Raw genomic sequence first — 16,368 nt, 5'->3', positions numbered from 1 at the left:
GTGCCAGACTTTCTGCATTCAAGAACACTACATCCTTTACCTCACCTTGACAAGATCACAACAAAGGAGTCAGTTGGCTATAACGCAGAAACAGACTGGGACTTTTGGATGGTCAGGCAAGGATAAGACAGGGACCTTTATTTTAGGTTAGTATGGGGTATCAACTCCTGTCCTCGAGGGCCACAGTGTCTACTGGTTTTCATACTTCTCTTAATCAGAGACCGATTTCTACCTGGGAAACCAGGTGTGTGTGCACTCTGCAGCCAATCATTATCAGTAACATTAAACGATCAATCAAGTGCCAGGGAGAAAGGAAAACCAGCAGGACTGAGGAACTGGAGGGCCTGAGCTTTGAAAAAAACCCTGTTGGAGGTTAAAGGTATTAAAGGTAGTAAATAGTAAACACAGTCAATGTAGTGAATGTAGTGAGCGCTGTACAAGTTTCACTGTCACACAGCAGCAGACAGAGAAGAGGGAACCTTGTAGGAGTGAGCTTTTCGAACACCATTCTCAGTGTTCAATTCTGGCATCTTACAGCTGGATAGGAGTGGGTTAAGAACCCTTTGTGATGTCATTATCAATTAGAATTGGTTGGAATGTTCAACAAGAAGAAACTCTTCAAACTTCTCCCCCTCCCTTCTCAATATCCTATGACAGCGATCATGTCATTTGCTGACATCATCACACAGCTTTAGAGACACATACTGTACATCACTAATACTAATTGGACAAAAAACAACAGTTTATTTTTGCTGTTCTGTTTTGCTTGTCATGTCTGCTATTAACTGATAAACTGGCAATGCTATGTAGCTATTAAATGACCAGACTGTGTTGCTACTAAATGTGCAGTCACTGTCATCGCGTATCAAGTTCCTCCCTCTCACCCAACACCCTTCAACAGTCTTTGGGTTTAGAGGACAGAAAGTCAAAGTGCATGGTGGGTTGCAGGTTGATTCCAGGGCTATGGGAGGGTTATAAACAGTAATAATCAGCGAAGAAGCTTCATAACATGTGTAAGTAACACAGAGGGGGTGGGGGGGGGCAGTGATGTCAGACCAGACAGGTGAGGTCACAGGTAATCTTGATGTCTGTCTTGCTATAGAGTTCAAAGTTCAGAGTTCAGCTTCTCTCTGGTAGAGTCACTACTCCAGAGGCTGGGTCCGTCTCTCTCTCTCTCTCTCTCTCTCTCCCCTCTCTCTAACTGCCTCTCTTTTTCCCCACGCTTCTCTCCTCTCTCTATCGCATTGTTATTCCCCTTTATCTCTCCCACCTAGCTTTCCCTCACCCCTCTCTCTCCCCTCTACCCTGTATATCTCTCTCCAACAGTATCTCTCCCTCATCTCTATCTCTACCATCTCTATATCTCTCTCTGAGAGTTTAGCAGTGTTATTCAGTGTGGGTGGGATCACAGAAGAAGCGAGAGCTGCGTTTGGCCGTCCTGGCAGTGAAAGGGACGGTCTTCAGCACTGCAGACAAAAAACAGCCAATCAAAACACAGCACTAAACTACTGTGTGTATTTGTGTGTGTGTGCCTGTGTGTGTGTGCCTACCTGTAATGATGTCCTCTATAGCCCCATCTTTGCCCTCGTAGACATGTCTGCTGTCTTTACCGCCCTGTCGCCTCCTCAGCTCTGTGATCAGGGACTCCGGCTGCCGCTGCTTTGGACGGTTGGACGGGGACTGTGTGTGTGTGTGTGTGTGTGTGTGTGAGAGAGAGGTAGAAATAAAGTAGATATGTGTTGGTGAATCAATGTATGTGTGAGGAGTAGAGAAGGAAAGATGGAGAGCGATAAAAAGAGGGAAAGAGAAAACATCAGTCCTTCCATTTCACAGAACAGACACTGGATCTGTGAAGTCAAGGTGATGCTGTCATATCCATGGCGACAGACCGGCAGGCCTGTCTCCATGGTAACAGGGCTGTACCTTAGGCGCCTCCTGCTCCTGTTGCAGCTCCTCCTGCTCCAGCTTCTCCATCAGCGCCTGCTCTTGCCTCCTCCTCTGCTCATTCTCCTCCTCCGCCAGCTACACACACACACACACACATTAAGTTCAACTTTGACTAGCGTCTTTGTGTATACTGTAGCTACACACGCACGCATGCACACAAACACACACATTCTGCTCACCCTGTAGGCTTTGATGAATCGTACAAACACAGGGAAGAAGACAGAGGGAGGCATGGTCTTAGAGCTGTCTCCAAAGTGCTTCACCGCATCGTCAAATGCATCCTGAGAACCATAACACAACCAGGATCAGAACACAGGACCATGAAGGACATGGTCAACACGGTCATATAACACTTTGATGTATCTGAGGTACTTGTGTGTGTTCGTGCGTGTGTGTGTGTATGAATGTGTGTGTTTTCTTGCCTGTGCGATGTGTGCGTCTTCCTGTAGTTTCTGCAGGCGAGTCTCATGTTTGCTGATGAAGTCTTTGAGGAGTGGGTTGTGGCCGTGCATGCTGTACTCCCTCCACGACAGCTCCATACCACGCTGACACTCCTTCACGTCACACACCACGTTCTCCAGGGACACTGACACACACACACACACACACACAATATAATAGGTTAGTTCCCTAATATCACACATCACGTTCTCCATGGACACTGACACACAAGCACAAAATATAATAGGTTAGTTCCTTAATATCACACACCACGTTCTGCAGAGAAAGATAACTGTGACACACACAAAGACAAACAGACACACACTCACCTGCGGCAGCTTTCTCTACATAGTGCAGCTCATTGTAGAACAGAGCAACTCCGGGGTATTTCTCTCTCACCACGTTGGCTATGTAATGCAGCAGGGTCTGCTTTCTGTCGGTAGTCTTAGTCTCCAGCAGCTGGGAGGAACACACACATTACCTTCTGGTGTGTATTTGACATTCAAAAGTGTGTATCAAGCTTATTATGTGTGTGTTACGTATCACAAGGTATGTATATTAGGTAGTGTGTGTTAGGAATCAGAAGGTGGGTATTAGGTATAAGAAAGAGTGTGTTTGGCAATGTGTATTAGATATTAGAAAGAGTGTGTTGGGTAATGTGTATTAGAAAGAGTGTGTTGGGTAATGTATATTAGGTATTAAAAAGAGTGTGTTGGGTAATGTGTATTAGAAAGAGTGTGTTGGGTAATGTGTATTAGGTATTAGAAAGAGTGTGTTGGTTAATGTGTATTAGAAAGAGTGTGTTGGGTAATGTGTATTAGAAAGAGTGTGTTGGGTAATGTGTATTAGGTATTAGAAAGAGTGTGTTGGTTAATGTGTATTAGAAAGAGTGTGTTGGGTAATGTGTATTAGAAAGAGTGTGTTGGGTAATGTGTATTAGGTATTAGAAAGAGTGTGTTGGTTAATGTGTATTAGAAAGAGTGTGTTGGGTAATGTGTATTAGAAAGAGTGTGTTGGGTAATGTGTATTAGGTATTAAAAAGAGTGTGTTGGGTAATGTGTATTAGAAAGAGTGTGTTGGGTAATGTGTATTAGATATTAGAAAGAGTGTGTTGGGTAATGTGTATTAGAAAGAGTGTGTTGGGTAATGTGTATTAGATATTAGAAAGAGTGTGTTGGTTAATGTGTATTAGAAAGAGTGTGTTGGGTAATGTGTATTAGGTATTAGAAAGAGTGTGTTGGTTAATGTGTATTAGAAAGAGTGTGTTGGGTAATGTGTATTAGAAAGAGTGTGTTGGGTAATGTGTATTAGGTATTAGAAAGAGTGTGTTGGTTAATGTGTATTAGAAAGAGTGTGTTGGGTAATGTGTATTAGAAAGAGTGTGTTGGGTAATGTGTATTAGGTATTAGAAAGAGTGTGTTTGGTAATGTGTATTAGAAAGAGTGTGTTGGGTAATGTGTATTAAATATTAGAAAGAGTGTGTTGGGTAATGTGTATTAGAAAGAGTGTGTTGGGTAATGTGTATTAGATATTAGAAAGAGTGTGTTGGTTAATGTGTATTAGAAAGAGTGTGTTGGGTAATGTGTATTAGGTATTAGAAAGAGTGTGTTGGTTAATGTGTATTAGAAAGAGTGTGTTGGGTAATGTGTATTAGAAAGAGTGTGTTGGGTAATGTGTATTAGGTATTAGAAAGAGTGTGTTGGGTAATGTGTATTAGAAAGAGTGTGTTTGGTAGTGTGTATTAGGTATTAGAAAGAGAGTGTGTTTTACCAGGTCTAAACTCTGCAGCTTGAATCCGTACACCGCTCCTCTCTTACTGCTGTTCATATAGTTCCCCAGAGCCAGGATAATCTGAGGAACACACACACATACAGTTACAACACTGATACTGAAACAGCACTCTGGAACCCCCAGCCACGACCACAGTACCACCAACCTCAATGCCCACCACAGCCAGCGCAGCACAGACCACCCCAGCCCAGCTTCAGAGCCACCCAGACGAGGCCTCCCACCCCCCCGCCCCCCCCCCCCACCGCAGACCCACACTTGGAGGAGCCACAGCCCAGCAGGCAGAGCTACGCACAGGCTGTGAGAGGAGCAACTGGCCCAGCCCCACCAACCAAATGAGTGACATTAAATAAATGCTGAGTCTACTATGCTCACATGTGATAGGCCGAGAATCATGGTAAGATGAGCACAAGAACTACACCATCCTCACACTACATCCACCCAAGTGGCATGACACAAATTCTATCTTAAATGATAAACAAATCAAATTTGCATAATAAGAGTTTATTTTAATTGAAAAATCCTATTTTAATAGTTCTTGTTGGATTGTGAGTGTTTGTCTCATTTTGAAGGTAAAGAAAAAAAAGTTATGAAATCTTTTTACGTTGCATGTTGGAATTTACAATGAGCAGAAACCCAGACTTCCTGAAAGAAATTGATGATGTTGATATTGTAGTACTACAGGAAACATGGTGCAGAGGTGATGTTTCCACTGGCTGTCCACTAGGTTATAGGGAGATAATCATACCATCCACTAAATTAAAAGGAATCAAACAGGGCAGAGACTCAGGGGGAATGCTAATATGGTATAAATCTGAACTAATTAATTCAATCGAATTGATCAAAACAGGAGAATTCTTTATCTGGTTAAAAATCAACAAGGAGGCTATCTTGACAGATAAAAACGTCTTCCTCTGTGCCACATACATTCCCCCCTCAGAGTCACCCTACTTCAATGAAGAGAGTTTCTCCATTCTAGAGGGGGAAATTAGTCACTTTCAGGCCCAAGGCAACGTACTGGTCTGTGGGGACCTGAATGCTAGAACAGCAGAAGAACAAGACACTATTAACAGTCATGGGGATAAACACCTACCAGGAAGCAACAACCTTTCCCTCCCCACATACCCCCACAGAAACAACTATGACAAAGTGAAAAACAAAAACAGAGTACAGCTCGTGAAGCTCTGTCGAACACTGGGTCTGTACATAGTCAATGGTAGGCTGAGAGGGGGCTCTTTTGGTAGGTACACCTACAGCTCATCCCTTGGCAGCAGCACTGTAGACTACTTCCTCACCGACCTAAACCCAGAGTCTCTCAGAGCCTTCACAGTCAGCCCACTAATAAATTAAACAAACCTCATCATGAGGAATTGGCTATCCAAAATGGGGATATGTGGAGAAATCACTTTGCAAACCTCTACAGCAATATAACAAAGAGCCCAGAACAAAAATATATACAAGAAAAATTACAAAATCCTTGAATCAGCAGTCAAAGACTATCAGAATCCTGTGGATACCCCAATTACAGAAGAAGAATTATTGGAAAAACTATGCAATCTCCAACCCAAAAAGGCCTGTGGTGCTGATGGTATTTTAAATGAAATGATCAAATATTCAGACCACAAATTCAAATTGTCTATACTCAAACTCTTCAACATTATCCTCACTGCAGGTATTTTCCCCGATATTTGGAACCAGGGATTGATCACACCAATCTATAAAAATGGAGACAAATTTGACCCAAATAATTAGAGGAATTTGCGTTAACAGCAACTTGGGGAAAATTCTCTGCAGTATTATAAATAGCAGACTACATAATTTCCTTGACGAACACAACGTCCTGAGCAGAAGCCAGATTGGATTTCTAAAAAATTATCGTACAACAGACCACATTTACACCCTCCACACTCTAATTGATAAACAAGTAAACCAAAACAAAGGCAAAATCTACTCGTGTTTTGTAGATTTCAAGAAAGCATTTGATTCAATTTGGCACGAAGGTCTTTTTTATAAACTAATAGAAAGTGGTATTGGAGGGAAAACATATGATTTTATTAAATGAATGTACACTAAAAACAAATGTGCGGTTAAAATTGGCAACAAGCAAACAGACTTCTTCTCTCAGGGACGGGGAGTGAAACAGGGCTGCCCAATAAGTCCAACACTATTTAACATCTACATTAATGAATTGGCAAAAACATTCGAAGTATCGGCAGCACCTGGTATCACCCTACACAACACTGAAATCTAGTGTCTGCTGTACGCAGATGACCTGGTGCTGCTGTCTCCCACTAAAGAGGGGTTACAGCAGCACCTAGATTGTCTTCACAGGTTCTGTCAGACCTGGGCTCTGACCGCTAACCTAAAAAAAAACACATATAATGATATTCCAAAAAAGGTCCGGAAAACAGGATGACAAATATAAATTCTATTTGGACACAGTTCTATTAGAACACACCAAAAACTACACATATTGTTACGGCAGATTTCCTCCTCTTTGTCTGAAGAGCAGGTGTAGGGATCGGACCAAGACGCAGAGTGGAAAGTGTCCATGATTTATTAACAATAAACTGAACACTACACGAAAAAAATAACAACAGCGAATCAAACCGAAAGACAGTCCCGTGTGGCACGAACACTGACACGAAATACAAACACCCACAAGAACCCCGGCTGCCTAAGTATGATTCTCAATCAGGGACAACGATTGACAGCTGCCTCTGATTGAGAATCATACCAGGCTGAACGCACAAAACCCCAACATAGAAAACAACACATAGACAACCCACCCAACTCACGCCCTGACCATACTAAATAAATACAAAGCAAGAGAAAATAGGTCAGGAACGTGACATAACCCCCCCTCAAGGTGCGAACTCCGGGCGCACCCCCTAAAACTCTAGGGGAGGGGGGTCTGGGTGGGCGTCTGTCCGCGGTGGCGGCTCTGGCGCGGGACGTGGACCCCACCTTAACAATGTCTTTGTCCGCCTCCTTACTCGCCCCCGTGGCCTCCTCCTAACAACCACCCTCCATGTCAATCCCACTATACCAAAGGGCAGCACCGGACTGAGGGGCAGCACCGGACTGAGGGGCAGCACCGGACTGAGGGGCAGATCCTGGCTGGCGGGCGGCTCTGGTGGATCCTGGCTGGCTGGCGGCTCCGGCGGATCCTGGCTGGCTGGCTCTGGCGGATCCTGGCTGGCTGGCTCTGGCGGATCCTGGCTGGCTGGCTCTGGCGGATCCTGGCTGGCTGACTCTGGCGGATCCTGGCTGGACGGCTCTGGCGGATCCTGGCTGGCTGACGGCACTGGCTGCTCCTGTCTGGCGGACGGCACTGGCTGCTCCTGTCTGGCGGACGGCACTGGCTGCTCCTGTCTGGCGGACGGCAATGGCTGCTCCTGTCTGGCGGACGGCACTGGCTGCTCCTGTCTGGCGGACGGCACTGGCTGCTCCTGTCTGGCGGACGGCACTGGCTGCTCCCGTCTGGCGGACGGCACTGGCTGCTCCCGTCTGGCGGACGGCTCTGGCTGCTCCTGTCTGGCGGACGGCTCTGGCTGCTCCTGTCTGGCGGACGGCTCTGGCTGCTCCTGTCTGGCGGACGGCTCTGGCTGCTCCTGTCTGGCGGACGGCTCTGACGGCTCGGGACAGACGGGCAGCTCTGACGGCTCGGGACAGACGGGCAGCTCTGACGGCTCGGGACAGACGGACAGCTCTGACAGCGCTGGGCAGGCAGGCAGCTCAGACAGCGCTGGGCAGGCAGGCAGCTCAGACTCTGGCTGCGCTGGAGAGGAGGAAGGCTCTGACAGCGCTGGACAGGTGGGAGCAACTGGAGAGAGAAAACGGAGAGACAGCCTGGTGCGGGGGGCTGCCACCGGAGGACTGGTACGTGGAGGTGGCACCGGAATTACCGGACCGTGAAGGAGGACACGCGCTCTTGAGCACCGAGCCTGCCCAACCTTACCAGGTTGAATGGTCCCCGTAGCCCTGCCAGTGCGGCGAGGTGGAATAGCCCGCACTGGGCTATGCTGGCGAACCGGGGACACCATTTGTAAGGCTGGTGCCATGTACGCCGGCCCGAGGAGACGCACTGGAGACCAGATGCGTTGGGCCGGCTTCATGACACCCGGCTCGATGCCCAACCTAGCCCTACCAGTGCGGCGAGGTGGAATAGCCCGCACTGGGCTAAGCACGCGTACTGGGGACACCGTGCGCTCCACCGCATAACACGGTGTCTGACCAGTACGACGCCCTCTCACTCCACGGTAAGCACGGGGAGTTGGCTCAGGTCTCCTACCCGGCTTTGCCACACTCCGCGTGTGCCCCCCCCCCCAATAAATTTTTGGGTCTTACTCTCGGGCTCCCAACCGCGTCGCCGCGCTGCCTCCTCATACCAGCGCCTCTCTGCCTTCGCTGCCTCCAACTCTGCCTTGGGACGGCGATATTCCCCTGGCTGAGCCCAGGGTCCTTTGCCGTCCAGGATCTCTTCCCAAGTCCAGGAGTCCTGGGTTTTTGGCCGCTGCTGCTGCTGTTGCTGCCCTCTTCCACTCTGCTTGGTCCTTTGGTGGTGGGTGTTTCTGTTACGGCAGATTTCCTCCTCTTCGTATGAAGAGGAGGTGTAGGGATCGGACCAAGACGCAGAGTGGAAAGTGTCCATGATTTATTAACAATAAACTGAACACTACACGAAACAAAATAACAACAGCGAATCAAACCGAAAGACAGTCCCGTGTGGCACGAACACTGACACGAAATACAAACACCCACAAACACACACGTGAACCCCGGCTGCCTAAGTATGATTCTCAATCAGGGACAACGATTGACAGCTGCCTCTGATTGAGAATCATACCAGGCTGAACGCACAAAACCCCAACATAGAAAACAACACATAGACAACCCACCCAACTCACGCCCTGACCATACTAAATAAATACAAAGCAAGAGAAAATAGGTCAGGAACGTGACATAACCCCCCCTCAAGGTGCGAACTCCGGGCGCACCCCCTAAAACTCTAGGGGAGGGTCTGGGTGGGCGTCTGTCCGCGGTGGCGGCTCTGGCGCGGGACGTGGACCCCACCTTAACAATGTCTTTGTCCGCCTCCTTACTCGCCCCCGTGGCCTCCTCCTAACAACCACCCTCCATGTCAATCCCACTATACCAAAGGGCAGCACCGGACTGAGGGGCAGCACCGGACTGAGGGGCAGCACCGGACTGAGGGGCAGATCCTGGCTGGCGGGCGGCTCTGGTGGATCCTGGCTGGCTGGCAGCTCCGGCGGATCCTGGCTGGCTGGCTCTGGCGGATCCTGGCTGGCTGGCTCTGGCGGATCCTGGCTGGCTGGCTCTGGCGGATCCTGGCTGGCTGACTCTGGCGGATCCTGGCTGGACGGCTCTGGCGGATCCTGGCTGGCTGACGGCACTGGCTGCTCCTGTCTGGCGGACGGCACTGGCTGCTCCTGTCTGGCGGACGGCACTGGCTGCTCCTGTCTGGCGGACGGCACTGGCTGCTCCTGTCTGGCGGACGGCACTGGCTGCTCCTGTCTGGCGGACGGCACTGGCTGCTCCTGTCTGGCGGACGGCACTGGCTGCTCCTGTCTGGCGGACGGCTCTGGCTGCTCCTGTCTGGCGGACGGCTCTGGCTGCTCCTGTCTGGCGGACGGCTCTGGCTGCTCCTGTCTGGCGGACGGCTCTGACGGCTCGGGACAGACGGGCAGCTCTGACGGCTCGGGACAGACGGGCAGCTCTGACGGCTCGGGACAGACGGACAGCTCTGACAGCGCTGGGCAGGCAGGCAGCTCAGACAGCGCTGGGCAGGCAGGCAGCTCAGACAGCGCTGGGCAGGCAGGCAGCTCAGACTCTGGCTGCGCTGGAGAGGAGGAAGGCTCTGACAGCGCTGGACAGGTGGGAGCAACTGGAGAGAGAAAACGGAGAGACAGCCTGGTGCGGGGGGCTGCCACCGGAGGACTGGTACGTGGAGGTGGCACCGGAATTACCGGACCGTGAAGGAGGACACGCGCTCTTGAGCACCGAGCCTGCCCAACCTTACCAGGTTGAATGGTCCCCGTAGCCCTGCCAGTGCGGCGAGGTGGAATAGCCCGCACTGGGCTATGCTGGCGAACCGGGGACACCATTTGTAAGGCTGGTGCCATGTACGCCGGCCCGAGGAGACGCACTGGAGACCAGATGCGTTGGGCCGGCTTCATGACACCCGGCTCGATGCCCAACCTAGCCCTACCAGTGCGGCGAGGTGGAATAGCCCGCACTGGGCTAAGCACGCGTACTGGGGACACCGTGCGCTCCACCGCATAACACGGTGTCTGACCAGTACGACGCCCTCTCACTCCACGGTAAGCACGGGGAGTTGGCTCAGGTCTCCTACCCGGCTTTGCCACACTCCGCGTGTGCCCCCCCCCCAATAAATTTTTGGGTCTTACTCTCGGGCTCCCAACCGCGTCGCCGCGCTGCCTCCTCATACCAGCGCCTCTCTGCCTTCGCTGCCTCCAACTCTGCCTTGGGACGGCGATATTCCCCTGGCTGAGCCCAGGGTCCTTTGCCGTCCAGGATCTCTTCCCAAGTCCAGGAGTCCTGGGTTTTTGGCCGCTGCTGCTGCTGTTGCTGCCCTCTTCCACTCTGCTTGGTCCTTTGGTGGTGGGTGTTTCTGTTACGGCAGATTTCCTCCTCTTCGTCTGAAGAGGAGGTGTAGGGATCGGACCAAGACGCAGAGTGGAAAGTGTCCATGATTTATTAACAATAAACTGAACACTACACGAAACAAAATAACAACAGCGAATCAAACCGAAAGACAGTCCCGTGTGGCACGAACACTGACACGAAATACAAACACCCACAAACACACACGTGAACCCCGGCTGCCTAAGTATGATTCTCAATCAGGGACAACGATTGACAGCTGCCTCTGATTGAGAATCATACCAGGCTGAACGCACAAAACCCCAACATAGAAAACAACACATAGACAACCCACCCAACTCACGCCCTGACCATACTAAATAAATACAAAGCAAGAGAAAATAGGTCAGGAACGTGACATAACCCCCCCTCAAGGTGCGAACTCCGGGCGCACCCCCTAAAACTCTAGGGGAGGGTCTGGGTGGGCGTCTGTCCGCGGTGGCGGCTCTGGCGCGGGACGTGGACCCCACCTTAACAATGTCTTTGTCCGCCTCCTTACTCGCCCCCGTGGCCTCCTCCTAACAACCACCCTCCATGTCAATCCCACTATACCAAAGGGCAGCACCGGACTGAGGGGCAGCACCGGACTGAGGGGCAGATCCTGGCTGGCGGGCGGCTCTGGTGGATCCTGGCTGGCTGGCGGCTCCGGCGGATCCTGGCTGGCTGGCTCTGGCGGATCCTGGCTGGCTGGCTCTGGCGGATCCTGGCTGGCTGGCTCTGGCGGATCCTGGCTGGCTGACTCTGGCGGATCCTGGCTGGACGGCTCTGGCGGATCCTGGCTGGCTGACGGCACTGGCTGCTCCTGTCTGGCGGACGGCACTGGCTGCTCCTGTCTGGCGGACGGCACTGGCTGCTCCTGTCTGGCGGACGGCACTGGCTGCTCCTGTCTGGCGGACGGCACTGGCTGCTCCTGTCTGGCGGACGGCACTGGCTGCTCCTGTCTGGCGGACGGCACTGGCTGCTCCTGTCTGGCGGACGGCTCTGGCTGCTCCTGTCTGGCGGACGGCTCTGGCTGCTCCTGTCTGGCGGACGGCTCTGACGGCTCGGGACAGACGGGCAGCTCTGACGGCTCGGGACAGACGGGCAGCTCTGACGGCTCGGGACAGACGGACAGCTCTGACAGCGCTGGGCAGGCAGGCAGCTCAGACAGCGCTGGGCAGGCAGGCAGCTCAGACTCTGGCTGCGCTGGAGAGGAGGAAGGCTCTGACAGCGCTGGACAGGTGGGAGCAACTGGAGAGAGAAAACGGAGAGACAGCCTGGTGCGGGGGGCTGCCACCGGAGGACTGGTACGTGGAGGTGGCACCGGAATTACCGGACCGTGAAGGAGGACACGCGCTCTTGAGCACCGAGCCTGCCCAACCTTACCAGGTTGAATGGTCCCCGTAGCCCTGCCAGTGCGGCGAGGTGGAATAGCCCGCACTGGGCTATGCTGGCGAACCGGGGACACCATTTGTAAGGCTGGTGCCATGTACGCCGGCCCGAGGAGACGCACTGGAGACCAGATGCGTTGGGCCGGCTTCATGACACCCGGCTCGATGCCCAACCTAGCCCTACCAGTGCGGCGAGGTGGAATAGCCCGCACTGGGCTAAGCACGCGTACTGGGGACACCGTGCGCTCCACCGCATAACACGGTGTCTGACCAGTACGACGCCCTCTCACTCCACGGTAAGCACGGGGAGTTGGCTCAGGTCTCCTACCCGGCTTTGCCACACTCCGCGTGTGCCCCCCCCCCAATAAATTTTTGGGTCTTACTCTCGGGCTCCCAACCGCGTCGCCGCGCTGCCTCCTCATACCAGCGCCTCTCTGCCTTCGCTGCCTCCAACTCTGCCTTGGGACGGCGATATTCCCCTGGCTGAGCCCAGGGTCCTTTGCCGTCCAGGATCTCTTCCCAAGTCCAGGAGTCCTGGGTTTTTGGCCGCTGCTGCTGCTGTTGCTGCCCTCTTCCACTCTGCTTGGTCCTTTGGTGATGGGTGTTTCTGTTACGGCAGATTTCCTCCTCTTCGTCTGAAGAGGAGGTGTAGGGATCGGACCAAGACGCAGAGTGGAAAGTGTCCATGATTTATTAACAATAAACTGAACACTACACGAAACAAAATAACAACAGCGAATCAAACCGAAAGACAGTCCCGTGTGGCACGAACACTGACACGAAATACAAACACCCACAAACACACACGTGAACCCCGGCTGCCTAAGTATGATTCTCAATCAGGGACAACGATTGACAGCTGCCTCTGATTGAGAATCATACCAGGCCGAACGCACAAAACCCCAACATAGAAAACAACACATAGACAACCCACCCAACTCACGCCCTGACCATACTAAATAAATACAAAACAAGAGAAAATAGGTCAGGAACGTGACACATATCTAGGACTAAATATCAGCAACACAGGTAGCTTTCACATGGCTGTGAATGAGCTGAGAGACAAAGCAAGAAGAGCATTCTATGCCATTAAAAGGAACATCAAAATCGAAATTCCAATTAGAATCTGGCTCAAAATGTTTCAATCAGTTATAGAACCAATTGCTCTATATGGCAGTGAAGTATGGGGTCCAATCTCTAAAAATGAATTTACCAAATGGGACAAACATCCAATCGAAATACTGCATGCAGAGTTTTGCAAGACTGTATTGCAAGTGCAAAGAAAAACTCCAAATAACGCATGTAGAGCAGAATTGGGCCAATACCCCCTCCTCATTCGAATAGAAAAAAGAGCCATCAAATTTTACAACCATCTAAAAACAAGTGACCCCAAAACATTCCGTCACACAGCTCTACAATGTCAAGAGATGAAACAAGAGAAGAGTCCCCTCAGCCAGCTGGTTCTGAGGCTCAGTTCACCAACCCAAACCTACCCCATAGAGCCTCAGGACAGCACTCAGAAAATCTGGCCCAAACAAATCATTACAAAACAAAAAGAAAAATATATCACCTATTGGAAAGACACCACAAAAAATCAAAGTAAACTTCAATGCTATTTGGCTCTAAACAGACAGTACATGGTGGCAGACTATCTGACCACTGTGACTGATAGAAAACTGAGGAAAACACTGACTAGGTACAGACTCAGTGAGCACAGTCTGGCTATAGAGACCGGTCGTCACAGACAAACCTGGCTGCCCAGAGAGGACAGGCTGTGCTCACTCTGCTCCAGGGGAGAGGTAGAGACAGAGCTGCATTTCCTATTACACTGTGACAAATACTCAAACCTAAGAGAATATTTCTTTCCCAAAACTATAATTCAATACAAAGAATTTGAAACTATAAAAGATGAAGAAAAAATCTAATATTTATTGGGTGAAAAGCCAAAATGTGCAGTTTTGGCAGCCAAATATGTGTCCTCCTGCCACAACCTGAGGGACAGCCAGTGAAAAGTGCAAAGTAATGTCGATAATATTTCCCATCTTGTTTTGTTTTTTCTTTCATACCATGTCATGTGTCTTCTCAGTCATGTTGACACTGGTCTACTGCCATTGCTTTAATGTATTGTTGTTCTGATTAATATTGTGGTTGTAGTTGTTGTTAATGGTAATCCCATGTCCACTACTACTATTATTATTGCTGTTGGTCCCACCATTTATTTATATATAAATATATATATATTTTATATATATATAAATATATATTTTTATTTTTCGATATGTATACTTTGACAATGTAAGTAATAATGAACTTGCCATGTCAATGAAGTCAATTGAATTGAATTGAGAGACAGAGAGACCAAAAAGAGAGAGAGAGACAGAGAGAGAGAGACAGAGAGAGAGAGACAGAGAGTGAGAGAGAGAGAGAGAGACAGAGAGACAGAGAGAGAGAGACTCACACTCACCTCTAGAATCTTCTTGAGTTTCTGGGAGGACTTGATAGACACAGAAGCAGCGATGATTGCGTGGAGTTGCTTTGGACAGAAACCAAACCAACAATCCCGTTATTATAGAATGTTATTATGTTATGTTATGTGTATTATGAGTGGACCTGTAACAGTATGTGTGTTCAGACAGAGTATATCACTGTGCGTGTGTGTGTGTGTGTGTGTGTGTGTGTGTGTGTGTGTGTGTGTGTGTGTGTGTGTGTGTGTGTGTGTGTGTGTGTGTGTGTGTGTCTACCGGTGTGAGCATCTGTATGTTGTCCTGGAAGTTGCCCATGAAGGTGATGATGGACATGCGTTGGGCCAGTCTCTCTATGCGGCTGAACTGCAACATGAAGCGGTCCTCAACGCTCAGTGCGTCCACAGGCTTTCTGTCCCTCTCGTACTGCCGTAGCATCTTCACCTCGCCCTCAGTGGGGAGGAAACGCATCAGACACTCCACAAAGTCCACACGCACAGTACGCATGTCAAACCTATCAAGAACACACACAGTTTATATACCAGTACACACATTATACACTTCAGGTACATAAATCACTTACACCATATAGAGAGAGACACAGAGAGGGGGGAGAGAGAGACAGAGAGGGGGGAGAGAGAGACAGAGGGAGGGAGGGAGGGAGGGAGGGAGGGAGGGAGGGAGGGAGGGAGGGAGGGAGGGAGGGAGGGAGGGAGGGAGGGAGGGAGGGAGGGAGGGAGGGAGGGAGGGAGGGAGGGAGGGAGAAAGAGTAGGAGAGAGAGAGAGAAATGGAGAGAGAGAGAGAGAGAGAGAGAGAGAGAGAGAGAGAGAGAGAAAGAGGGGGAGACAGAGTAGTAATATATAGTCTAGTGGTTAAAGGTCAGAGGTGACTTACGTCTGGATGGCCCGACAGATGAGTTCGGGCCCCTGGCCAGCCTTGCGGAGGGTGATGGCCAGGTTCTTGGCTCTGTTAGCCTCCAGCAGAGACACCCTATTGGGGCCCTTCTGAGGGGCCTTATGCCTGCTCAGAGTCACATCCACCGCTGGCCCCTGGGCCTTGGTCTTAAACATCTCTTCAAACTCCTCCACATTCAGCTCCTGGAGAGGACAGAGAACACACACACATACACTGTATATACAAAAGTATGTGGACACACCTTCAAATTAGTGGATTTGACTACTACAGCCACACCCATTGCTGACAGGTGTATAAAATCGAGCACACCGCCATGCAATCTCCATAGACAAACATTGGCAGCAGAATGGCCTTACTGAAGAGCTCATTGACTTTCAACATGGCACCGTCATAGGATGCCACCTCTCTAACAACTCAGTTCGTCAAACTTCTGCCCTGCTAGAGCTGCCCTGGTGTCTGTAAGTGATGTTATTGTGAAGTGGAAACGTCTTGGAGCAACAACGTCTCAGCCGTGAAGTGGTAGGCCACGCAAGCTCACAGAACGGGACCACCAAGTGGTGACAGATCAGTGGAAACGCGTTCTCTGGAGTGATGAATCACGCTTCACATTCTTGCAATCTGGGTTTGGCGGATGCCAGGAGAACGCTACCTACCCCAATGCATAGTGCCAACTGTAAAGTTTGGTTGAGGAGAAATAATGTTCTGGGGCTGTTTTTCACGGTTCAGGCCCCTTAGTTCCAGTGAAGGGAAATCTTAA

The 16,368-nt window shown here is 50.3% G+C and overlaps 1 protein-coding gene across 1 annotated transcript in view; it reads right to left on the bottom strand.

Moving 5' to 3' along the window:
* Positions 1 to 1,386: 1,386 nt before the first annotated feature.
* fmnl2b (formin-like 2b) overlaps positions 1,387 to 16,368 on the bottom strand; it is a 30,401-nt gene continuing 15,419 nt past the window's right edge. The window contains exons 17-26 of the mRNA XM_038979557.1: positions 15,591 to 15,793; positions 14,975 to 15,209; positions 14,698 to 14,766; positions 4,159 to 4,239; positions 2,718 to 2,847; positions 2,370 to 2,533; positions 2,127 to 2,228; positions 1,924 to 2,022; positions 1,551 to 1,680; positions 1,387 to 1,466 (exon numbers count right to left, since the gene is read on the bottom strand). Coding sequence (XP_038835485.1) covers positions 1,387 to 1,466; positions 1,551 to 1,680; positions 1,924 to 2,022; positions 2,127 to 2,228; positions 2,370 to 2,533; positions 2,718 to 2,847; positions 4,159 to 4,239; positions 14,698 to 14,766; positions 14,975 to 15,209; positions 15,591 to 15,793 — 1,293 coding nt within the window. The remainder of the gene's footprint in view (positions 1,467 to 1,550; positions 1,681 to 1,923; positions 2,023 to 2,126; positions 2,229 to 2,369; positions 2,534 to 2,717; positions 2,848 to 4,158; positions 4,240 to 14,697; positions 14,767 to 14,974; positions 15,210 to 15,590; positions 15,794 to 16,368) is intronic.

The sequence above is a fragment of the Salvelinus namaycush genome, chromosome 40 (assembly GCF_016432855.1).
Source record: "Salvelinus namaycush isolate Seneca chromosome 40, SaNama_1.0, whole genome shotgun sequence".
Lineage (NCBI taxonomy): Eukaryota > Metazoa > Chordata > Actinopteri > Salmoniformes > Salmonidae > Salvelinus > Salvelinus namaycush.
This window is presented reverse-complemented; position numbering and strand designations above follow the sequence as displayed.